Here is a 26728-nt window from a genome sequence, read left to right as displayed (position 1 = left end):
ATATATATAGACTAGAGGCCCGGTGCACGAAATTCATGCACTTGGGGAGGGGGTGTCCCCTCTCACAGCCCGGGACCCCTCGGGGAATGTCCGCCGGCCGGCTTGTGGCTGGATGGCCTCTGCTTCTGCACAGCCTGCTGCTTGAGCTTCAGCAGCTGCTGCACATGCACGAGCTGGGCCACCACGGTCTGTCCTGTGAACACCATTGAGTGGGTGAGTCAAGCGCGGAGGCAGGCTCACCCTGAGTCCCTGTACTTCCCTGAGTCACTGAGTTGTTCAGACCAACTGCCTTCTACAGGGATCGGGCCTAAGCCAGCAGTCGGACATCCCTCTTGCAGTCCGGGACCCCTCGGGGGATGTCCGACTGCCTAAACCAGCAGTCAGATATCCCCTGAGGGATGTAGCAGTGCTGAGTGGTGCTCCCCCTGTGGGAGTGCACTGACCACCAGGAGGCAGCTCCTGCATTGAGCATCTGCCCCCTGGTGGTCAGCGCGCATCATAGCGACCGGTTGTTCCAGTCGTTCTGCCGTATCGGTCGCTTAGGCTTTTTATATCTATAGATAGTTGTCCCTAGCACCTACAGGGGATTGGTTCCAGGACCTCTGTGGATCCCAAAATTTGAGGATGTTCAAGTTCCTTATGTAAAATGGGATATTATTTGCATATAACCTCCACACATCCTCCCATCATATACTTTAAATATCTCTAGATTATTGAATGCTATCTAAACAGTAGTTATTCTGCATTGCTTAGAAACTAATGACAAAGAAAAAAAAAATCTGTGTATGCTGAGTAGAGACTCAACCATCGTAAGCCTAACTACAAGGTAACATTTCCTCCAAATATTTGCCATCCGTGGCGGTTGTATCTGCAGATGAAGAACCCGCAGATGCAGAGAGCCAACTATATAGCCTTACTCGACAAATCACTAATGGCTGTGTTCAATACAGGAGGAAAGTAAGAATTCTTCTCTCTCCTGGCAGGCAGTTACCTTCTGTTTCTATGCAAACAGCTCTCCCAAACTGCGGGCTCCAAGGAGGTCCTGCATCTAAATCACGAAGTATATTCAGCCTCCCACTTCTATACACATTTTACAGCCAGAGGAGTCTATGCCCAGTAAGTCCGTAAGCTCCATGAAGGCAGGGACTGCCCCTGTCCATCATTACATGCCCCTTACACATACTCATTCCATTGCTGCTCACTGAGCTGGAAACCGCCCAGGCCTCCAACCGGAACAGGGTAATCCTGAAGCTGGGCTGCAGGAGAGAACCTGAGAAGGTAACAGAAAAAGAGAAGAAACAGACTCTCTACACTAAAGGTACAAAGGGCCACCCTGAGGTCATTCCTTCTATTTTTCATTTGTATAAACAGTATTTTCTTTTAATAATCCTAACGAAACATGGGCATTATAAAGCAGAAACTCAAAATACTATCTTCTGTAAAAACCTCCAAATTATCTATTGTAGTGTCTAACAAAGTTTGTAACTAGCTATTCAAGTCAGTAACATTTATTGCAATCTTAAGAGGCATAAAGGAGTTTCTGTTGTTTAGATAAAAGCCCACAACCTGAGCGGCCTCTCCCTAGCACAGTGTGCTTGGGAATGACACTTAGCATATCCCAGAGCTTCAACTTTCTTAGGAAGGAATAATTATACCATTGGGTAGTTATAGCCTCCCAACAATCCAAACTAAATAAATATAAATTACATACATTGAGGTTAGGGGGAAAAAAAAAAAACACCAAGAAACACCTCAATGGTTATCTTATCCAATCACTAGTCTAAAGATAATCTTGAGTGGGGTGGAGGGGGAGATGCAGACACACAGACAACACAGTGAGACTAGGGTATTAGAGTAAGTCCTATTAGAGAGCAACACCAAGAGGGAAGAGGGCAAGGCAATCCCCAGCCCTTAGGAGTTGAGAGCTAAGGTAAGCACTATCTACACAACAGCCCATTTAATCCTCACAAATACTCTGCAAGTAGCTATTATTTCATGTGACTAATGAGGAAACTGAGGCTTAGGAAAATAAAAATCTTAACAGCTACTAAAAAGGCAGACCCTACATTTTTAAGGACATTTACTTCCAGCTGCCAACTCGTTAACAACTAAACTGGAAAGTAGCTCATCTTTCAGATCTCAGAATGCAAAAAATGTTCAACCATATATATATATATATATATATATATATATATATATATATATATATATTTTTTTTTTTTTTTTAATGCTTAGGAAAAGAATACACAACAACCCTGTTCCCACATAAAACAGTTATTCTTGCAAATATTGTTCAGCAAGCAATTTTAACTTTGAGCAGAACATTTTAAAATAAATATACCTTAGGATGAGCAGGAAAGTCACTTTGACACGTTGTGGAATAATCTTCTCCTTTTGCCCCTCCCCCACCACATTAAGAAAGTTTTCCCCCCAAATATTTGCTCTCTCTCAGCTATGGGAAAGGAATGTTCACAACTGTTTTCCATTAGGATATGTGCTGCACGCTTCCAATGACAGGAATGATCTTGGAGGGTTTTTTCCCATCTCTAGTTCTCTGATGGTCAATTTGTCTATCAACCAACACATATTTATCTAAATCTCTAGACACGTAAGGGAGTGTCTTCCCGCTCCAGCCCCACCGGAGGAAGCTGGGAAGGAAAGGACTTTCTGGAGTGAACTGCTCAGGCCCTAGCATCCAAAGATAACATTTAAAAGACATGTTCTGGCACTTGAAAATAAAATTAAAAATACCAAGCTGTTATCTCTAAGGAAAACAACCAAAATTAACAGCATATAGCCACAAAGCCAAGTAAAGAAGCATGTGAGTCTATGACAGGGCCGGAGACGAGGGAGCACGGTAAAAAAGCACGTCACATAGATGCCTCACTTACGTTTTTCATCATCAGCATGCACCAGAGATGCTGCCCTTGACAAAACATCCAACGGTGTCTCCATTCCTGGTTGGAGCCTACGAGGGAAGCAAGAGAGAGAAGTACAAGAATTTAAACAGAATCTGAAAGACACTTTTAGAATTCTGGTCATTCCCAACTGGAATGATTCCCCCGTAAAATGCAAATCACTCTCCTGAAGATAAAATTCTTCCCATTCTGGGAAGACACTGCATGGACTAGGTTCAGGAGCACAAGAGAAAAGGGTTAAATTCCATTCAGTCTGCTGAGCTAAACCTTGCCGATTCCAGGAAGCAGCTTGTGTCAGAACTAAAAGAAGGGATATTATGAATATTCGTGCCCATGTTAATTGTGCTTATAAATGTTTATGTGTGTGCGTAATAACATGCCTGTACAGACATACCCAGTAAAAACTGAATTTTCGGAACAAAGGCAGCTCTATGAACATAGCGTTACTACCAGTCTGAGATTTTTGTTGTGGTGGTGGTGGTGGTGGTTGCTGGTTTATTAGTTTTAACAAAAATTGAACCTCCTTTAGTTGAAAGAGACTCTGCATGACCATGTAGCTTAATGTATGCATTGTACTCATCACAAGTTGTATGTGGATTCCATCGGTGAGTCAAATGGCATTTTAAGTCCAATAGGAACCTTTATTTTAAAATGTCATGTTTTGGCCCTGGCCTAGGTTGCAGGTTCAATCCCTGGCCCCAGTTGGAGCGCATGTGGGAGGCAACCAATTATCGGTGTCTCTTTCACATCGATGTTTCTTTCTCTTTCTCTCTCTCTCTCTCTCTCTCTCTCTCAACAAAAAAAGAAAATAAAATCGTGTATTGTAGTGTATGTACTTTCACCACCACCTATCACCAATTTATCTAGCACCATATTTCTAAAAAATACCTTAACTACATCCCGTTAAAGATGCTCAGTGTTTAGTCATCATTCTTCCGCATTTACTGAGAACCTACTATGTATGTGCAGTTACAAGATGTAGCGAACCAGCTTTTCTTTATAATATTTATACTTCAAGCATCCAAAGAAAGAGCAACTCTTAATCTTGCAATGTGATTTCATTCAGTAAACATTAAATGTCTACCAGGTGCTGAGGCAGGAAAATGAACACAGCCCAGTGGGTGCCTTCAAAGAGCTTTAAGTCTATATAGAAGACATGCCTACAAGGAATCTAGTTTAAGGCAGTATTTTTCCAAAGTGTTGTGCACTGGATGTGATATGAAAAAAATTTTTTCTATGATAAGTTTCGGAAACACTGGAATAAAGCAAATTAAGCCACTTATTTTCCTTCCTGTGCTTTTGATATGCTTCTTGCCATGCCTTACACAAGGGGCAAAGTGTGGATGGCAGCTCTAGGTACTCGAAATCGCTCCAACCTCACTGGCCATTCTTTTAACCTCAAGCATCTCTTAGGGAATACTTAGGGAAATAATGGATTAAGGCAAAATGTGCTCAGTGTCAAACAGCCCTACAAACTAAGTCCCAAAGAAATAGATGAACTCTGAAGGGCTTTGGTGAGAAACAACCTGAGCTGAGCCTCTGAGGAACACTGATGGGAGCACTCCAGAAAGGAAGAACATAAGCAGAATCCAGTTAAGAGCAAGTTGCCCAAATCAGCTAGAAAAACAAACTGGGACAGGAGGTAAGAGACCAGGATGGAACCATATCCTGGAAGGACTGATAGCTGTGACAGGATTTGGGCTTGACTTCTGCATGCATTAAGGAGCCACTGAAATCTCAGAGCAGAGAAATAACTTGCTCATCTAAGTGTTCTGTGCAAATCATTCTGGTAGCACCGTGTAGAATGGAACAGAGCCACTCTACAGAAAGGCTTCGAAGCCAAAGGCAGGGTGGGTGATCTGAAAGTACAGCTCTGTGGCCCCGCCGGTATGGTTCAGTGGTTGAGTATCGACCCAGGAACCAAGAGGTCACGGCACATGCCCGAGCTGTGGGCTCAATTCCCAGTAGGGTGTGTGCAGGAGGCAGCCAATGGATGATTCCTCTCTCATTGATGTTTCTATCTCTATCCCCCTCCCTTCCTCTCTCTCTAAAAAAATCAACAAAAACGTATTTAAAAAAAAAAGATACAGCTCTGAGGCATGCAGGAGGTAATGGGACGTTCTCATGGGAGCAGTGGGGATGAGGCAGCAGAACTGACAGGTTGCAAAGTCTCAAGTTGTGAGGGGAGATCAAGTGCGGGAAGACTAACTGGGAGGGTCATAAACCAGTCAATTTCTTCCTTTTCAGAGACAAGGGAGGATGAGCAAAATCAGAGGTAAAAAGAGTGCTACTCACAGTCCTGATCTTTGTGTAAGATAGGAAAGATCATCTCCTGTGAGTAAGGATTTGTAAACTTGTTCAAAAGGGGAGAAAACAAAGATTTGAAAGCAGCAGACAGATAGGAAAAGGTCTGCTGAACTCCCGAGAACTCATTAACATTCTCCTCACCTAAGCCAGTTTCCTATTCAGGCAAGATTTGAGTTTAAAGTCTCTTATTTTTATTTAAGTAAATAATGATAAGCATTCTACTCCTTAATGCTGTATTTAGACCCCAATTCTTTAATTTCCCCATTAAGTTTAAGGACAACACTTTCAAAATTCCAAATCCAAATAGATACATAGTAACATATGCCTTAAGTGTATGCACAGAAGTGTTATGCACAGAAGCAAAATATCAAAGTATAAAAATATCAAATGACATACAGAAGGAGACCCAGAATTCTAGCATTGCAGAAGATTAGATACTGAAGTTTGTTCAGAATCCATGAAATCTAAACCCCCAAGCAACTTACGTTCAAAGTAGGTAGTAGATAAGAAATTAGGTATTTAAGGTTCAACTGCAAGGCACCTGCCATCTGCTGCAACCTCATTAATGAAACCAACCAATTTTTATTATACAATTTTTCTGAGTTCAGCAAAGTACTCAAGAGAGGTTGAAGAGGAGATATGATCCCTGCTTTTAAGGAGTTACAATCTTGTTTGTAAACCTAAAGGATGTGAAATGGGATAACAACAGACAAATGTAAAAGGGCACAACAAGAGACTAAATATAATTTACATCCAAAATGTGTATTGTGTAATAAAATAGAGATCAGTATCGATTAAGTGGTTACCTTGTGAACATCTATTTTTAAGTGGTGTGTAAACGTGTGTGTACCTGTGTGTGTGTTTCAAAAAGCCACATCGAAGTTTCCTTCCCCAGTTTTAGCATATGCCTTAAGTATGTTAGCATCATAGAAGATTAGATATTTAAGTTTATTCAGAATCTATGAAATCTAAACCCCTCTCTGACCTGCGGATCACACTTTATTTCCTGGGTGCAAGGAAGTACTGCAACAAGGATCAACAGCCTGAGGAAAGGCACAGAGGCAGGAATGAGAGGCTGGGGCAAGGAGACACACCAGCCAGTAAAAACTGAACATCCTCGTTAAGAAGCAGAAGAAGCTAAGTTCGGGTGAGCATGATGTGGATTTAGGAAAGAGCTGAAGGCTACCCAGACAGGTCCACACTTAATGTAGTAGGCAACAGGCATTCATCGGTCCCTGAGCAGGCTGGTAATACGATGTCAATGACATTTTACTTGAGCAGTTCTGGGAGGATGATCTGACTTGAGGGAGTGAGGTGGGGAGTCGCTGGAAGCAGATCAGTGAGGAGGCTCCTGTAGGAACCAGGTGTGCGATAAGGACAACAGGGCTGGTAATAACACAATAAAACAGGTGGGAGATGAAGACCAGGGACTAGGCATTATCTAGCCACAAAAGTCATAAGCAAATAAAGGTGAAAGATAACAGTAATTTGTTTCAAGTCTTCTGAATTTTATGTCTTGTACAATATCACAGCCCAGCAAACCCAATAAAATATATTAGTAAGCCCTGGCCGGTTTGGCTCAATGGATGGAGCGTCAGCCTGCAGACTGAAGGGTCCCGGGTTTGATTCTGGTCAAGGGCACATGCGGGCTCAATCCCCAGTATGGGGCGTGCAGGAGGCAGCTGAACAATGATTCGCTCTCATCCCTGATGTTTCTATCTCTCTCTCCCTGCCTCTCTGAAATCAATAAGAATATTTTTTAAAAATTATATACATATACATATATATATATATATATATATATATATATATATATATTAGTAATGTGGCAGGAAAAAAAACTATGGTTACAGTATTTGATTGAGGGTCACACTATATTGAGAGGCAAATTAGCATCATGGCTATGTAAGAGGATGATCTTTGGATGCCAATCTGAGTTTAAATGAGCTCAGCCTCTCTCTGTCTATGTGACCCTGGAAAGTAACTTTACCTCGGTTTCCTCATCTATTAAATGGAGATATTAATATTACCTCCCTCATATGTTAGGATTGTTATGAGAAGTGAATGGGCTTTATATGTATTAAAATTACTTGTCAAAATATATGCAAATATAGTACACAAATTCCTAAATGACAGTAAATGTATTTTTAAAAAGACAAGGCACTGGCCACTACTTTAGAGTAATCTGGGAAGATTTCTCTGAGGAGATGAGAGCTGAGACCTAAAGGATGCGAAGGATTAACATTATTAAGGGGGTAAGGGGGAGGACAAATAACATTTGGGGGAAAAATCCAAGTCAGGCCAAAGCTGGACATGTGGCTATGGAGGAGTGCTGTGACCTGACCACAGCTCAGGGAACCGGGGGAGAAGACAGGAGGTGAGGTGGGAAAGTGGGCAAGGGCCCGATCATGCGTACCCTGTAGGGCACAATAAAGCTGGGATGGTATTCTAAGCCAGTGAAAGCCCTTGGATGGCTTGAACAGTTGTAAGCAGGAGAGTGACGTGTCTGGTTTATTTTATATCCTTTATGAACCATAAATCATCCACTACCTTTTGCAAAAGGTTATGCAACATCCGGAAAATAAATCTAAGTACATCCCAGAAGTCTTTTCATCTCTGTGATAGTTTTTATATTATGAGATCAGGATAACCAAAAATACAGTAACTCAAAATGCTAACTAACACCTGGACATAGTAACAAAGTGAGAGGGATGTGCTTCTGGAAAAAGCATGTATTTGTAAAGGTGTTATACTGTACTGAAATCCATTTGTGCTCTATGGTTAGAGCAAAACCACTTTCTTTCGTGGTTGTTGTCAACATGAATATTAGTCATGATGACTAGAACATACATTTTGTTTTGTAATTTCTTTTTCCAGCAATAGTCATGTGTTTTCTCTGCCAGCCCACCTTACTTTCCTCAGAATCCCTTATCTTTAATACTATGTTCTTCCAAATAGCTTAAGGTTGAGAATGAGAGAACATTAGGTATCAATTCTAAAGCTACTAAAACTTAGGGGCATTCAGTGCAAATGACAAGCTCAGCTATAAATTTGAACTCCATTATGTTGGCCTTCCACAAAGAACGGTCCAATTTTGATCAACAAGGGGACAAGGGCACCTATCTGGGGAACAGAAGTACGGGCTGTATTGGGTTGTATTTTTTTCAGGCAAGGGAATGGAAATTCAAGATGTGTATGCAAGTGTTCCAAGGAGATTCCCAAGGTGAAAGCTACAGCACCAGGCTCGCCTAACTGCGTGGATCTTCTAGTAACAGTGGCTAACCACAGTATAATTATGAGAGTACTAGAGGCTCAGTGCACGAAATTCGTACACTGGGGGGAGGGGGCGGATTGTCCCTCAGCCCAGCCTGCACCCTCTTGCAGTCCAGGACCCCTCGCTCCTTACCGCCTGCCTGCTTGCTGCTCCTTAGCGCTGCCCGTGGAGGCGGGAGAGGCTCCCGCCACTGCTGCTGCAACTCGCCAGCCTTGAGCCCAGCTTCTGGCTGAGCAGCGCTCCCCCTGTGGGAGCGCACTGACCACCAGGGGGCAGCTCCTGCATTGAGCGTCTGCCCCCTGGTGGTCAGTGCACATCATAGCAACCGGTTGTTCTGGTCGTTCCACCGGTCGCTTAGGCTTTTATTATATAGATGAGAACCAATGGGTATAGAGAGAAGCACATTCAAACCTCCGGACGTTCCTGCCACACTGTCACTTGGCCAAACGCCAGAATCAGGAAGGCATCAACCTCCGGTGGACTCCTCAGAATCCCTAATTCCTGTTGGCCCTGTTCCATCACCCTATCCCCCATCAGGACCACCTCCCTGGGCTAATCCAATGTGGCCTCGTTAATAAAGTACAACCACAGGACAAGCCTACAAGTATGAACTAGCACAGGGTGTATGACCCTTTGGACTGTTAAGAATTTAGAGGCTTTCATTGGGTATCTCCTCTCTCTGAACCCCAAAAGCTCTCTGAACCCCATCCTCTTGGAGGGTTTTTATGGAGGCTTCATTATACAGGCATAATTGATTAAATCACTGCCTAGTGCAGTGATGGCGAACCTATGACACGCGTGTCAGCACTGACACGCGTAGCCATTTCTGATGACACACGGCCGCATGCCAAGGATGAAACATTTGCGACTAGAGTCTTGGAGTTAGTTTTTTCCTCAAAGTGACACACTACCCAAGTTATGCTCAGTTTTTTGGCGAAGTCTGACACACCAAGCTCAAAAGGTTGCCCATCACTGGGCTAGTGAATCAACCTCCATCCCCTCTCTATTAAATACATAAAGAATATCCAGAAAAGGAAACTTACTGCTCTTGAGTGACTGACACTGAATGTGGCCACACTGTGTTCAATTTGGCTAGCTGTCCATCTCGGAGAGAGGAGTAAGTGAAATAAAATCTCAGACCAATCATCACCAGATTCTGGTGGCCCCGTGCAAGCCCAGCTTCAGGCACATGAGGTAGATGTGCATTAACATCCTCCTCGCTGCTCTTCCCCACAGTGTGTCCTAATTGCTGCCCCCCTATATTTTTGCAACACACGTTCTTCCTATAAACACCCAATTCTCAGATCATCCTCTCTGTTCTTCCTGCTAAAAATATCTCTCATTTGTGTAAGGCTTTTTTCTTCTCACACTTTACCCTCTGTTAAGTCAGTTCAGCCAGGACCTGACTAAAGTTTAAGCCCACCTTCAACAACACTGTCACTCATTCAATCAACAATAAATCAATGAAAGCCTATTTTGTTCTAGGCTTTGCTCTAAATGCCTAACACTAAATGTATGGGCCAGTCATTTACCCTCTCCAGACCCAAGTTTCCTCACTTAAAGAAAATCATAGTAACACTGCCTACTTCACAGTTCACAAGCTTGGCATGTGGATTAAATGATATAATGAAACCAAAATTGCCTTGTAAACTCAAGTAAGAAATGTATGTTCTCATTCTACTACCACTATCACCATCTTATAGCTATACAACACATACTTTCCAAAAACACATTCACATAAATTACCTCATTAGATTCTCACTGAGTGTTGACCAAATACGATCACTAATATTCTCCTACAGATGAAAAACCGAAGTGCCAAGAACATAAGTGACTTCTTAAAGAAGCTAAGCCTGGAATCCAAATCTCCTCACTCACCATAGAACGCTATTTTTACTATTCTTAAGCTGATTTTCTTAAAGTGCTTTTGGAGAAAAGCACAGTGATTGAGTTATCAGAACAACAACAAAAACAACCTTCCCTCAGCAACCAAGGCAAGGCAGCTATAGTCTGTGCTCTTTCTCCTACACCTTGAGACATGAATCAGCAATAGCCTGACAGTTTCTAAAGTAAGCCAAGGGAAGCAAGCCCTCTCCTTTCGGGCACATGAACACCAGGCCTTATTTTACTTTCTTTGAACAGAGACAGGCATGGAATCACATGAATAGTAACCAAGACAGGTAAGAAGATGCTCACACCAAGACAGTTGATGGTGCGAGTGGGGCAAACAACATAGACGGCAAAGCTATCGGATTCCTGGGGCCGCAGCCACACAGGAACTAAACATAAGGCCTAAGGACTTCAGGCTCCAAGGCTCAGTGCTAAGGATTGCTTCTACTCAGTCCTGCTCAAGGAAACCTGTTAACCTGCGGTAGATAACAGTTAAGGTGCACAAGCAGGGTGTCCAAGAATTCAACTTAACTGTGATACGATCTACCTGGAGACAGAATCAGATCCCAGAGGTTAATTACTCAGTCCCACAAGACTGCCCTCCACTTCAGATACACAGGTATCTAAAGTCCAGATACACAGGTATCTGAAGTCCAGGTTGTTACCTGTGCTCCTGAGGACTAGCTATAAATACAATAGGTTCTCACAACTCCCGACTTAGCAGGACTGAGTAGAAGCAATCCTTCTTAGCACGGAGCCGTGGAGCCTGAAGTCCTTAGGCCTTATGTTTACTTCCTGTGTGGCTGCGGCCCCAGGAATCCGATAGCTTTGCAGTCTATGTTGTTTGCCCCGCTCTCACCAACAACTGTCTTGGTGTGAGCATCTTCTTACCTGTCTTGGTTACTATTCATGTGATTCCATGCCCGTCTCTGTTGGGTTCAGTTCATTTGCTAGAGTGACTCACAGAACTCAGAAAAACATGTTACTTACTAGGTCACTTGTTTATTGTAAAAGGAACAGCCGGATGAAAGAGAGGCATAGGACGAGGTATGTGGGAGAGGGGCACTCTTTCCTGAATTTCCTCGTGTTCACCGACCCAGAAGCTCTCTGAACCCCGTCCTCTTGGAGGGTTTTTATGGAGACTTCATTATATAGGCATAATTGATTAAATCACTGGCCACTGTCTAGTCAATCAACCTCCATCCCCTCTCCCCTCCCCAGAGGCGGGGGCAGGAATGGAAGTTCCAACCTTCTAATCCTGTGGTTGGTGGTTCTCCGGGCAACCAGCCGCGTCCGCAGGTGCTTCCACAAATCACCTCATTCACGTAACAAAAGACACCTTTGTCACTCTCAACCCTGGGGAAATTCCAAAGGTTTGGGGAGCTGTGAGTCACGCATAGTGGATGACGAAATATGTATATGAAAAATATATTTTGGTCATGAGTATTTATCCAAAATACTCTTTCCATAGTCATACTACCAAAGATAGAACCTAAGTCCAGCTTTCCTTACCTAGGTATGTACCAGGCATGAATAATTAATTGACCCATATTGCCATCGTCTGAAGCAGCATACCAGGTACAATGTCAGACAGACCTGGCCAGATTCCACTTACATCCAATTTCTTACTTTTACACATAACCATTCTTGAAAATGCATTTTGAAGGCCAAATGTCTAAAAATCTGAACAACATACCCACAGTTTATGCTTACTTCCAGAGAATTGTGTGTGTGTATAACATCCCTAGTTGGGCTTCTTTCAAGTGCTAGTCAACCTCAGGCACAGCCTCAGCATGAGAGCCAGCTTTGTTGGCAGCCCTTCCATTGGCTTAGAACACTAATCAACGTGGTAAATTGATACAGGTGTGTACCCTTCCCTTAAGGTCCCTCCCATGAAACCTCTGCAAGAGACAGGTGGGTTGGGCAGCCAGCAATCTAACTTCCAAAGTGGGACACACTACGTATCAGGAACAAGGTTACTCAGGTGCCTGCCATCAACTCAGCTCTGCCTTTGTTCAACTCCACCTCCCATCACATCAAGAGATGGAGGTGCCAGTTAGCTTGGGCTGAATACAAGCTAACGTGTTTCTGCATGGAAACCCCTGATGGAATGCTCCATCGACTACTTTAGGTGTTCTGATGCTACAATGGCCCAAGACTAGACTCTGTGGACCTCCTCAGCCCCGGGGCTAGGGGAGGGGAACAAAAGGACATAGGGATCCGATATTTAGTCATCCTGACCCTGGCAACAAGAGCTGACAAAAAAAAGTGCCTCCATGCAAAAACTAAAATCCTAGTTACCATAAAATGCAGTTTGCTTTCAGTGTAAACTGCGCAAATGCCCAGACTACCTGAAAGCGGACCATGGGTCAGGTGAGGGCCATCTATTTAGGCTTAAAGCTGCAAAACCAAACTTAGGTTACAGCCTATTTCATGGCCTTTGTGTGAGGCTGCCCAGTGCTGGTGTAAAATGCTTACTGCTGGCTGATTTCACCCATCTCCCTACAGTGTCCCCTGGAAAGTACTACATGGTGGGCCCACTTTCACAACCACTGTGTCCAAGGAGGAAAAATAAAATTCACATCTGGACTTTTTGAGCAGACTACCAACTCCCACCCTTTTGTAACACTGTTGTCAAATAAAAACGAACTCTTTTTTTCTATCTCGTATTTAGGCTATTGTGAATCTGTCTCATGTTCAAGACCTCAGCCTTGTACAGCACCACATAATAAATAAGAGAAACTTTGGAATTTTAATGTACTCTGGATATGTTTGTTCTTGCCATTTGTTTTATTTGGATACTTAGACTTTCCTATTCACAAGTAACCTGGTGCCTCATCCTCTCAGGAACTTGTTACCCCCAAGAATGAGACACATGATTTTGCATCATAGTCCAAGTTGGCAAACTTCCATAATACTCCAGGTCTAACTCTCCACTGTTCCCAAATCTCAACCATCAGCTTAGTAAGAGCCTTAAGTCTTCTAACCCATGACACGTTGTAACATTAGGAAGCACTCCAGTTCTCCACATCAGTAAATACAGTCAATTCTCATTATTCACCGAAGTTATGTTCTATAAAGTCTCTGTGAACACTGAATTAGCAAACACTGAACCATTACTCCTAGGGGAAAGACAGGGTTAGGTTCCTGTAAGCCTCTGGTTACAACATTTTTGTCAACTGATCAATACATAATCTTGTTTTATGAGTGTTTCTATTTAAAGACGCCTTATTTGATATCTGTTGTTGATTCATTAACACTGAACTCCGGGCCAACCGCATTATAACTCATGCCTGGACAAAGCTTATCTAAATGCGCTTCTTTTTTATGTAAGGCACATCACAGCCTCCTTGCTCTTAGGAACACTCAGCACTTCAGTATTACGCTTTTTAAACAGCAAATCCTCCAACAAAAAGCCCCCAAATGAGAAAAACATGGCACTCAATAGCCTGCAAAAGCATGCTTGTTTACAGAATGAGAGTTGAAACAAGGAGGCAGAGTACTGTTTTGTTCAACTGAGGCTGGGAGCATGCATTTCAGACTCACATTTACCACTCTGAGCATGCGCATGTATGATTGCAAAAGGGCTGCAAATACTGCTTTGGGAATCACAAAAACATTTTAGTAAGTAGATTCTCAAATACGGAGTCCACAGAAAATGAGGATCAACTGTATGTTTATAACACCTGAGAGACAAGGTTGTCCTTCCCAAAAGAGCTATTACACTATATCCCAGGTAGAAAAAAATTTTTCTGGTGTCAGCACCTCCCGCATACAACTCCTTCCTTTCCTACCTTGGCAGTTTATACTATCAAGATCTGACGGTCCAATTTCTAAATTGCTGTTGTTTTAATGTGGACAGATCCTAAATGGCTACCAGCTGATTGGCAGCACTCACTTGTCTCAACCATTAAACTTCCCCATACAGATTCATCCAATAACTTAAATACGCTCCCTAAAAGAATTACAAATCAGCTTCAGTTCACATTTCTTCTACAAACTTTTTAATTAAAAAAACTTTCTCTGTCACCAGGTTTAACTGCAACAGCCTATCTAACAAAGGCCAAAAACAGACAACTTGATAATATGAAAATACATGTAGAGACAGTGTCAGAATTGTATTTACATTAGAATTCTGCCAATGTACAGGGGTGGGCAAAAGTAAGTTAATAATAATCATCGTCATCATCAATACAATAATAAATAATACAAGAATAAACTACTGCATACTCACAACTGTAAACTTACTTTTGCCCACCCCTGTCCTTGACTTTTACCTCCTGAACTTACAATTCTTATTTATTGTCATATTCAAAGTTGCAAAAACAACTTTTATTATAGTTATTTTACTTACTATTTGACTAAGGCAAACTAAAAGTTGCACAGCAAAACTATCCAGGAGAGACACCTGAAAAGACACAAAGTAAAATCTTCCTTTGGATTTTTTTTTTTTTTTTTTTTTTTTTTTGGCAACCACCAGAGGTTGGTAACAAGGCGACTCCATAAGGAGATAAAAGGAATTTCCCATTACAGAACTCTTATCAAACGGAACATTTAAAAGTGAAAGTTTTTAGTTTTATAATTATCATGTCCGTTAAAATCTTAAGGTAAAGTCCTAGTCCTAAATCAGTTGGGGGGAGTGGCAACGACTGTGTTTACGAAGCTCTCTAACGTCTTCAATGACTTTTATAAATAACATAACACAAAATACTTTTCAAAGCACATTATTCCAATTCCTGAAACTCTGTAATGTATTAGGGCAGATAATATCACCCCCTTACAGAGGAAAATAAAGCACAAAAGGTTAAATAGAAGTAATTTTTCCTGGTCACAAACTATCGAGGTGACAAAGTCAGGACTTGAACTCAAGTCTCCAGAAGTAATCCAGAGCTGTTTTCACAACACACACAGTTTTGGAATGCAGTCCATGATTATAATTTAGAGCAGGATTATTTTCTTAATGGTATTGTTTTGGTCAACATAAAAATTAGTCTGCATTTCCTTCTAAATGGAAAGCAAAGGCAGGCTTTCCCAGAAGTGTGAAAAAACCACGGCAGGGGAAATCAACCTGGGATTAAAATTTTGCCAAAGTTAAAACAACAAACTGAGGGGTTTACATGGGGGAGGTGACTTTTCAAGCCAGATGTAACAGGAAACGCACAGAAAACACACACACAAACATACACACAACTGTGTCTTGAGCATGAGGCAACAAACTTCCTAGGCAAGTATTTCTAAGCCCATTATTTAAAATTGGAGCATTGAGATTTAGAGATGCTCAAGTCTGAAATACAGCCTTAAGGCTGCTGACCCCAAAACTCTCTTTAAAACTACTCAAGCTAAACCCCTCACAGTCATGCGCAGACCTCATTAGCTGCAAGCAGGAAACAATGAATGTTACAAGCCTGTGGACTCCGAGACTAGAGCAGAGTTAAAGCTTGGTCTGCCAAAATGGTATGCAAAACTGACCTTTATGTACTAATAGAATAATGAGCGTTCAATGTTTTTGACTTTGGGTGTTCAGAGGAAACATTGGCGAGCCTTCACTTTCGTCAGGTAGGCTTAGGTTTAGAGAGAAAAAAAATGTTTTCAAACTCTACACACTGGGCGGTAGGACCTTATCAATAAAGGGGGCACCCAGCCGCTGATAAAAACTGGAAGAGCGGCCTCCACCCCCGTCCGGCAGGCTGCTGGTTCTTATTAACCGGAGAAGGAAATACAGCTAGCAAACGTACAGCACCGAGGATCAAAGTGAAACCGATTTTTTCATCATCCAGCCTCAGCAGACGAGCACATGCCAATAAAGCGCATAACATTCAGTTAACAGCAACAGCAAGTACTCTCGTCCTCACCTAAGACATTTGAATTTCTCAGTGTAATGAATCAAAGAGGACTTGAAGCAACACACAAAAAAGGCGACCTCCGCTTTTCGGCGAGGCCTGCCCTGGGTGCAGGAAGGGTGTGTGGCTGGGTTTTGGGGAGGGGGCAGGAAGGACACCGAGAGGGGAGAGGCCGGTCCCAGCTGCCCGTCCTCAGCTCTTCCCGCGGGCCCGCGCACAGCCCTCCCGCGCCGCGGGCCCGGACCCAAAGGGATGCGGGGCGCCGGGGCCCGTTCCTGCCCCGCTCCACTCTCAGCACGCCTTCCACTCGGGAACCCCTCCAGGAGCTGGGCATCTACCTCAGAGAGCCCGGGCGCTTCGGTTCCCACCCGGCGCCTCGAGCGTCCCCGCCAAGAAGGAGCCACCGCCTCCTTTGCAGGAGGACGTCCTCGGTCCAGCTCCGAGTCAGCCCAACCCTGCGTTCCCCCGCAGGCCACCCCTCACCCGGCCTGGGTCCCGCCAGCCCGCCGGCCCAAACCCCCAGCACTCACCGCCCAGCGGCTCAGGGCGCGCCCGCCTCGGGCCGGCAGGGCCCCGTGGGAGCGGGGGCGGTACCTCCGAGCGCGCGGGGCGCACTGCGGGGGCGCGCTCCCGCACCGACGCCCCCTCCGCACACCCACGCGGACAGCGCGCGCCGGGCCGGCTCAGCGGCGGACGCGAGCGCGGGAGCCCGAGGAATCCCTGGAATGAGGAGCCGCCCGCTCTCGCCGAGGCTCCGCCGGGCTCTGCCAGGCCCGACAGGCCCCGCCCACGGCCACGCCCCTCCCACCGAGCAGGTGGGGCTGAGCCCAGGTGAGCCGGCGGGGAGGCGCGAGCCGGGCCGAGCGCGCCAGGGGAGGCTCATTTCCCTTCCCCCTCCCGCCGCGCGCCAGGGGCGGCCAGCACCGACCGGGCGGGGGCGGGCGCTCTCGGGGGCGGCACGGCCGCCCAGGGCCTAGCGCCGCGCTGGGCCCCCGGCGGAGGCTCCAGTCCCAGGGAGCGCGAGTAGCCTGCGTCTCCCTCACATCCCGTCCCCAAGGCCCCGCCGGCGGGAACACAGCCTGGGTGCACACGCACAAACACATGGGCCTTCCGTGCGCTCCCAGGTGCCTGCTGCTGGGGGCCAAGCATGCTCCTCACGCGCACACAGTTGGCTCTCGCCCCAGTGGGCCACAGCACACGTGACACCGACGTCCACGGGCCAGCCGCGCTCGATGCCCATTGCACCGGGCGCCCCTTACCCGCCCCAGCCAGCCAGACCTGCAGCACCTCCGCTGCCCTCGGCGTCAGACCCGCACCATCCCGGCCCTCGGCACAGACCTGCCGGGGAAGCAGCCCCGGGGAGAGCGTACAAGCCCCTCGGACGCCCGGAGCTCGGCGTTCCCGCCGGCTCCCCCGCCAGACCGCGGCGCACGCGGAGCGTCCCGCCTCCCCGGGCTCCCTGCTCCCCCAGGCGCCGACCTGGGGCACCACCGCTCTCTCTCGCCACCACACACACCCTCCTCCCCACCCCGCCGCCAGCCACACAGCCCAGACCGGCCGGCGACCGCACGTACCTGACGGTACAGGTCGCGCTGGCGTGTGGAGGTGTGCGCTCAGGTGCCACTGGAATCAGAAGGGCCGCCGCAGTCCAGGACCCTCGGAAGCGGCTCGGTTCCCTCCCATTACAGCATTTCACACTCCACTTTGCGCACACACGCACACCAGGCGCTCGCAGCGTCTTTCCTCCCCCTCCCTCGCCCAGAGGAGGAAGTCCTAGAAAATCAAAACAGTGTGGAAGGGAGGGAGCAGAGGAGGGAGGGACGGAGATCGCAGGGAGAGAGTCCCCTCCAGCCGCTCACACACACACCAGTGTTTGCTGTGTTTGGCGAACTCCTGCTGGAGTCCACAACCCAGCCTGCTTTGAGAGGTGCCGGGGGGAGGGGGAGGGGAGGAGCCGAGGGGGAGGAGGTGAAACATTTCTAATTGGTGCAGGTTCTTGTTACAGCAGCAGGGTAGACATGTGACCACGAAAAGAAAAGGCCTGTCTTTAATTTTTTCCTGTCATTCTCTGGAGGTTTAGTGGTGGGGGCTGGGGATGGGGTGGAGGCCTGATACTCCCCTGTCCCCGGCAGCCCTGGCCCCATTGTTTTCTCAGACCGCCACCATTAAGAAAACATTTGCTTAACATATCCAGCCGCTAACTTCGTCAAATAAATAGCCAGAGACTGGACTTCCTCTGGTTTGCTTGAGATGGCTTCATGTGGCTCGCCTTCTAGGAGTCCTCAAACCTCAGGCATTATTAGAAGCTCCTGCTCTAGGGCTTTCTCTGGGAAAGGGCTCTCCCTGCACAGAAGGAATGATAGCCATGAAAACAAAATGCCAGCTTGCATTAATGCTGGGGGGAATGCTTTGCAGTTTTCAAACTGTTTCCCCTTCTATCACCTCATCCCAACATACAAAGCTACAGCACGTTAACTCTTACCTTAGCCCCTGTTGGGCATCCATAATGCCATTCTGCAGTAAGATTAGATGTTTGCCTAAAACAAGTAGAGGCATCACCTGAACCAGAGCCCAGGTGCGGTGGCCCCTTGTGAAATTCACTCTTCTCCAGTCCACACGGTGGGGCAACCCAAGCACACCTGCCCCTGGTTGCCTGGTTCCCAGATTACAATCCACAGATTATTGGAGCCTCCTGGGCTATTGATTATAGCCCAGGAGGCTCCCAGTCGTCCCAAAGATATATATATTTTTTTTACTTAGACTCCATTTTAATTCATCAATAGTCTTAGCGTAAGGGAAAAAAAACAACCCTGAGAAAAATCATAAAGCGGAGGTTTTCACCGTGCCGTATTAGAACAGTGAGTGAGGAAAGAGTGAGGACCTGCTTAGACAGATTGATTTCAGGAAGTGTGGCAAGATAGAAAAAGGGCTTTAGATTCAGACAGACCTGGATTTTAATCTAAACTCCACCTCCATCAGTTAAAGGACTTTGGGCATATTATCAAGCCCAGTTTTCTCACGTGTAAACCAGAGATAATAATTCTTACGTTGAAGAGCCATTGCAGGGACTAAGAACTAAGCTGATATTTCATGAGCATTCGCATCTCCCTCCTTCTCTCCTCCTGCCTTAAATTCAGGACTGCTGGGACACCTTTATAAGCAAGCACCCACCTCAATCATGGAGGGATAGGAAAATGATTTGCCCAGACAATGCAAATGAATAACGATAGCAACAACACTACCACTGCACATTTATGCGAAGGCTCTGGGGTTTACAAAGTGTTCCCACATATCATTATCTCATTTGATCTTCATGACAACTCTGCCATCTGTATGCTGCCAGATGATTTTCATTTTTGGGTCAGTGTAGAGGTCCTAAAGCTTCCTCTTTAATTTCCATCACAGCTGAGAGCAAACCTTGCTCTGCAGATAAATCATGGGGACAGGGGCCCTTCTCTCATGGATGTGACCAGTCTTCAACCTTTCCAAGGATTAATCTCACTGCTTCCCTGACATCAGCATCAGTGTGACTTCGCTCTGGCGACATCTAAGCATGGTTGTTTTAGTCTGGCTGTTTTAGTTGTGCTGAAGAAAGGCACACTCAGGTTAATGTAACAAAACGGGGGCATGCTATCAAGATGTGGACTGGAACTGGAACGTGTCCGATACATAGACTATTCACACAATGGAGTATTAGCAGCCTAAACAAATGATTTTCAGTGACCTACAACAATAGGGATGAATCTTGACAATATTAAGTGGAAAACAAGTAAGTTCCAAAGACTGCAGACAGCATAATATACTATTGGTAATGTGAAAAAAAAAAGAAAAGAAAAATAATTGTAGGAGGGTATACACCCGCAATAAAACTGCATAAAAAGAAAGTAAGGGAATGATGATGCAAAGATTTAGGATGTGGGTTCCCTAGGGAGGGGGGCTCCATAGGATGGATGAGATGGAATCATTTGGTTCGATGTAGGTTATTGTCAAGGTCTTAGTTTTTGGGTGGTGGCTTCACAAGTTCACTATTAAAAATAACTACTTAAGTGATATTTGCAAAACAATGTGAATGCCACTGAACTATACACTTAAAATGGTTAAAATAGTAAATTTTTATGTTATGTATATTTTACTACAACAATTGCTTCTCGGCCTTTTGGCTAAGATCAAGTGTAGTAATTTACCACAATAAAAATATATATATAAGGAGCTGAAGGGAGGAAATGGGCAAATTTCTAGAAAAAACAGACACAACTACTTAAGTAGCTAACTACAAAAATAAAGGCAGGCTGTGCATTGACTACTGATAAGAATGTGTTTCACCCATACGACTGTCAGCTGATTTCTCAACAGAAACTATGCCGGCCAGAAGGGATTGGCAAGAAATATTCAAAGTGATGAACAGCAAGAACCTACAACCAAGATTACTCTACCCAGCAAAGCTATCATTCAGAATTGAAGGTCAGATAAAGAGCTTCACAGACAAGAAAAAGCTAAAGGAGTTCATCACCACCAAACCAGGATTACATGAAATGCTGAAGGGTATTCTTTAAGAAGAGGAAGAAGAAAAAGGTAAAGATAAAAATTATGAACAACAAAATGACATCAAATACATACCTACCAACAAGTGAATCTAAAAATCAAGTGAATAAAAAATCTGAAGAACAGAATGGACTGGTGAATATAATAGAATCAGGGACACAGAAAGGGAGTGGACTGACAATTCTCAGGGGGAAGGGGGTCTGAGCGGTGCGGGAAGAGATTGGACAAAAATCTTACACCTATGGATGAAGACAGTGGCGGGGGCTAAGGGCATGGGGTGGGAAATCAGGTGGAGGGGAGCTATGGGGGAAAAAAAAAGAGGAACACCTGTAATAATCTGAACAATAAAGATTTATTTAAAAAAAAAAAAAAAGAATGTGTTTCACACCAAGGATTTTGTAGATGCACCAGAAGTTGATTTTTAAAAAATAAAAGTAATCCAGAAGGAGAAACTATATTGGCCCTGAGTTGATCATGATTAAAGCTGAGGGATGTGTGCAGGGGGATTGTTATACTGTTCTGCCTACTCCTGTATATGTTTAAAATTTTTCATATTGAAACATTAAAAATAGGAAAAGAAAGTTCAGAGGACAGAAGGATGCTCTATGGATCATTATTCTGCCTCTTCTATAGGCCACAAGGTCATTGGCCTGTCTCCCTCCCTGTCTCTCTGTGCCTCCTCTTCATTTAATCTTTCTCATCTCTCTACCAAGGAGCTTCCTCGTTGCTTTGGCTCCCTTATTACTGTCCCAACTACTCCTTTTGTCTTTTGCCTCCCCTCCCCTCACACTGGTGATTCCTTTCATACCTTTATAGTTCAAATTGCCCAGAGATAGAATCCGATTATTCCCTTTGACTAATCCATAGAAATGGCTGCAATCTGATCTACCTTGTTGTGGTGTGTCCATGAGGCTCCATGAAGTCAGCCATGGTCCAGTGATGAGAAATGGGAGGCAGCAGGGAGAGGCAGAATTACAGAGTATATAACATAGCTGCCAGCGGGCAGGGGTGGGACAGCAGCAAGATTGATGTGACCCATGCAATTACACCTGGAAGGCCCTAAGGAGTTCAATTAGATAAGAATAAGGTATTTGCCTTTCCAATCACACCTTACGATTTTTAAGGATCCCCAATTAGTGAGTATTATAAAAAGGAATTTCCATACCAAATTTCCAATCAATAGTTTATTTTTCAATTTGTCCTCCCCATGTTCAAGGGGGGAATAAGGGAAATACCAACAGCTGCCAATCTGAAATGTGCATAGTGCCCAGATTCTTATTGTTCTCAATGCACTAACCTGTCTATAAAGAATGTCTTTTTCTACCCCATGTTCCTTTGCTTATCATGTGCTCACCTGAATCGCTTCCTTTCTTCTCTCCCCTCCAACTTGTTCACAGAAGACATGGGTTCTAGTTCAGACTCAGTCTCTAGGTGATAGTGTGAGTCCATGGAAGTCATTTTACACCTCTGGGTCTCAGTCTCCACATCTGTGAGGAGTTTAGGCCAGGTCAGGTTTGGCAAGCAGGATCCATCTTGAGCACCAGCTCTACCTGGAGCCTCTCTTAAGAAGGACTGTGAAATGATAGCTGAGGTTTAATTAAAAAAAAAAAAAGAGTGTCACCAGGCCGGCATGGCTCAGTGATTGTCAACCTATGAACCAGGAGGTCACCGTTCAATTCCCAGTCAGTCGGGGCATATGCATGGGTTTCAGGCTGGATCTCAGTGTGGGGCATGCAGGAGGCAGCTGATCAATGATTCTCTCTCATCATTGATGTTTCTATCTCTCTTTCCCTCTTTGAAATCAATTTTAAAAAGATTTTTTTTTCCAAAAAGAGTGTCAAGATTGATTAGTAATGTCTGCTATGGGCAGGGACTAGGAACTGTTGAACCAGATGTTTGCCTTTTTTTTTTTTTTTTTTTTTTTTTAGCTAGAAGAACTCAAAATCCCTTCTAACAATAACTTCTCTTTTTTTCTCATAGAGTGAGAACAGGTGAATGTCTACATTTCTGGAGATCAAAGTAACCAGTGGAAAAACAAATGATATTATTTCAGTGAGAGAATACAGAATAAGAAATGATGTAAAATTATGATACCTAACATTTAATGAGCATACTTCCTATGATCCCAGCACTGTTCTAAGTGCTTTAAGACGATTATTTATGCTTTACAAGAGCCCTGTGAGGTAGGGACTATAAATATCCCCATTGAGCAAATAAATAAGAAGCATAGAGATATTAAATAACGTGTCCAAGTTTCTTAAAGGTAATAAGGGTGCAACTAGAATTACACCCTGGCAGTCTGATTCTGGAGTCCACTTGCTTAGCCTATCACTTCACATCAGGCATCCCCTGGGAGCTGGCTGGTAATGAAGACTCTCAGGCCCCACTCAGACCTACTACATCAGAATCTGCATTTCCGCAAGCTCCCCAGCTGATTCATATTCACATTACACTTTGAGAAGCACTGGTCTATACCAGATTGCTTCCTGAAAAGATATTAGCTACCGTTATTAAATATTTACAATATGCATGTATTGTGTGAAGCATTATACTATAAAATTGCATTTAATCCACATAAATATCCTAGGAGGGAAATCCTATAAGATCAATGAATTGATCAGTGTCAATATCCTGGTTGTGATGTTGTTGTGTAAGATGTTATCACTGGTGGACAGGCTACATAGGACCTCTCTGTATTATTTCTTACAATTGCATGTAAGAATTCTCTCAAAATAAAATATATATAATTTAAAAATTCTATGATGTAGGTTTTATTCTCCTACTTTTATTGTTGAGGAAACAGAGGTTTAAAGAGACTCAGGAAGAAGCCCAGTTGATAATTCAACTTAACAAATAAGTATTGAGGCCCTACTGTGTGCAGGGCACTATTCTAGGCACTGGGATACAGCAGTGAACAAACACTGCCCTGGTTGGCCTATCATTCTAGTACAGGTGGTCAGAATTCAAACCCAGACCTGGCTTGCCAAGTCCTCTACTGTTCAGATTTCAGAGATATGGTCACAGGATCGGAACATGGTAAATAATAGACTAGAAATGGTTAAAGCATTTGCAAATGTTCTAGGTAGATGTATATGGAAGCATCTAACAATGCCAGACACTCAATCAATTCCCTTCCTTCTTTTCCTGGCAACTGTCTTAGAGCCCAAAAGTGAGCATGACCTCCACTGTGACCCAACATGGATTTTACCCTTCACCCAACTGGACAGAGCCCAGTGATGGGGCCATTGTGTGTGGTAGTAACCTAAACCATCCACGTGTGGAATTTGATGAAGAGCTGTGCTTGAGGGCGATGTTCCAAGGCTTGGGGAGGTACCATTTGAAACCTGTCAAGGAGTAGTGGTGAGCATTTTTCTGAACATCAGCTCTTTTCACAGCATGGCTCTGAGTGAGTCCCCTTAAGCAAGACCAGATTTATGGCCAGAACAACTACTCAGACCTCGGATCTCTGAGTGATATGTAACACTGACATAAAGATTGGATTTGTCCTCACACAAGGAATTTTCCTTCAAATATATAAGAACAATTCAGCTTGGCAAGATTTTTTTTTTTTCTCAGAGACAAATTTCAGTGGGCTGGGGCGGGAGATAATAGGAGCAATTTTCCGCAGAAAAGAATGTTGCAGATGCCGGATTCAAGGCCAGCCAGGACTTGGCCACAGTTAACGAGCTACTTCTCCGACAGAATGGTTTGAGTTGGTGAACTTAAAAATGAGCATGTGTTTTTCTTCTGAATGTGGATTCACTCAAGAAACACCACCACCTCAGAGACAAATTCTTCGAATCGAGATCGCCACGTCTCTCTTTGCTCCAGTTTCTTCTTTTGCATTCAGCTCTTACAAACATGTGCTATATATAGGCAGGACGAAAGTAAACAAGGAAGGGAGGAAGGAGATCAACATCACTAGGTGCCAACCATGGGCAAGGCAGGATGCTGAGCATTCTCACTTGATGCATTGTGACCCTGTGAGGAACACATGGACGACGCCACCTACAGATGAGGAAGTGGGGGCTCACAGAGGGCAGAACATTTGCCTTAGTGCAACTATGTAAGTAGTGCAAAACCAGGATTTAAATCAGCTGGCCTGGCTCCCCATTCAACAATCTTTTTAAAATACCACCAAGGTCACCCAGCAAAGACCCCTTTGAGTATCTCTAAATAAATCATTGAATCTACTCTCAACGACCAACACTACAATTCTTTTTGAAATTATTTGTCATTTTTGAAATTATTTGTCAAAGGATGGAGAAGCCCTTGGCACATGAGTATTGGTGAGACTTCAGCATCCGACAGACCAGAGTCCAAACCTTGGTCCCACCATTTTCTGGCTGCATGACCCTGGGCACAAACTTGGACAGTTTCCAAACTCCCATTTTCTCACCTAAACATTGGGGATGATTTCTACTTAGAAACATGTTTGTAAAACAAATATGTATATGGAAAGACATATATTGTATAATCTCACATATATGTGGAATCTAAAATAGGAAAAAAAAAAAAAAAGCTAAACTTCTAGAAAAAGAGATCAGATTTGTGGTTACCAGAGGTGAAAAGTGAGAAGAGAGAGAATTGGGTGAAAGTGGCCAGAAGGTAATGTCCAGTTATAAAATAAGTGAGCACTAGGGATGTAATGTACAACATGATAGCTATAGCTAACATTGCTAATGGTATATTTGTAAGTTGTTACAAGAGGAAATCCTAAAAGTTTCATCACAATTTTTTCTCTCTTTTTTTTTCTTATCTATATGAGATAATGGATATTAACTAAACTTACTGTGGTAATCATTACACAATATATGTAAGTCCAACCATTATGCTCAACATCTTAAACTTATACAGTGCTGCCTGTCAATTATATCTCAATAAAAACTGAAAGGGGGGGGGGGAAGAAAAGTCCTAACTGAATTTAAAAAACAAAAATATTCAGGGTTTTTAAAAGTATTAAGTACTTTAAAAAGTATATTTGCATCTGGTGAGGAATGGCTTCTTGGTTCTTAGGTTCTCACATGGTGGAAGGGGCAGGAGCGCTCTCGGTTGCCTCTTATAAGAGCACTAATCCCATTCATAAGGGGCCTGTCTCATGAACTAATCACTTCCCAAAAGCCGAACCTCCAAATACCATCACATTGGGGATTAAGTTTCAACATCTGAATTTTCAGGGGACACAGACATTCAGTCTATAGCAGCAGGAGACCTTTACAATCCTTCAGATGAGAGAAGATGGTGGTTCAAAATAGAATAAGAGAGTAATGAAGACAAGAGGACAGGTTTGAGATCTATTTTGTAGATAAATAAACTAGTTAAGGTAATGCTAACTACTATAACAGGTAACCCCCAAAATTTGTTTTTCACGTAAAGTCCAAACAGGGCCCTCGCCAGTTTTTCTCGGTGATTAGAGCATTGGTCTGAGGACTGAAGGTTGTGGGTTCATACCTCAAGGGCACATACCTCGGTTGCAGGCTTGATCCGAGGCTCTGGTCGGGTGTATGCGGGAGGCAACTCATCAATGTGTCTCTCTCACATTGATGTTTCTCTCTGTGTGTCTCTCCCCTTCCTTTCCACTCTCTAAAAAAAACAATGTGAAAAAATATATATCCTCGGGTGGGGATTAACAATAACAACAACAAAGTCCAAACAGGTATTCTAAAAGAGCAAGTGGCTCTCCTCCAAGTGGTAACTCAGGGACCCAAGCTCCTTCCATCTTGTGACTCTACCAACCCCCTGGGACCCCAGAATCTTTTGCAGGATCCTCTTCTCCCAGCAAACACATGGAGAAAGAGAGCATGGAAAAGACACACATGCTTCTTCGCACTTGGGCCTGGTTGTGGCACTTCCACTTATATTCCATTGATGAGAACTCGTCACATGGTTTCACTTGAATGATGGGGAGCTAGGCAATCTAGTCTACGTGTGGGCAGCCAATTCCCATCAACAATCCT

At 44.2% G+C, this 26728-nt stretch overlaps 1 protein-coding gene across 3 annotated transcripts in view; it reads right to left on the bottom strand.

Annotated features, from left to right (window-relative positions):
- VGLL4 (vestigial like family member 4) overlaps positions 1-18125 on the bottom strand; it is a 148431-nt gene extending 130306 nt beyond the window's left edge. Inside the window, exons 1-3 of one of the 3 annotated variants that reach the window (XM_079795443.1) lie at positions 17804-18125; positions 11639-11745; positions 2892-2968 (exon numbers count right to left, since the gene is read on the bottom strand). In XM_079795443.1, the coding sequence (XP_079651569.1) occupies positions 2892-2955 (64 nt within the window). In that variant the 5' untranslated portion in view covers positions 2956-2968; positions 11639-11745; positions 17804-18125. Of the gene's footprint in view, positions 1-2891; positions 2969-11638; positions 11746-16759; positions 16978-17803 lie in introns of those variants that run through there. The other 2 variants (XM_079795441.1, XM_079795442.1) reach the window with 2 other exon arrangements.
- Positions 18126-26728: the final 8603 nt, after the last annotated feature.

Source organism: Cnephaeus nilssonii (genome assembly GCF_951640355.1).
Source record: "Cnephaeus nilssonii genome assembly, chromosome: 17".
Classification (NCBI taxonomy): domain Eukaryota; kingdom Metazoa; phylum Chordata; class Mammalia; order Chiroptera; family Vespertilionidae; genus Cnephaeus; species Cnephaeus nilssonii.
This window is presented reverse-complemented; position numbering and strand designations above follow the sequence as displayed.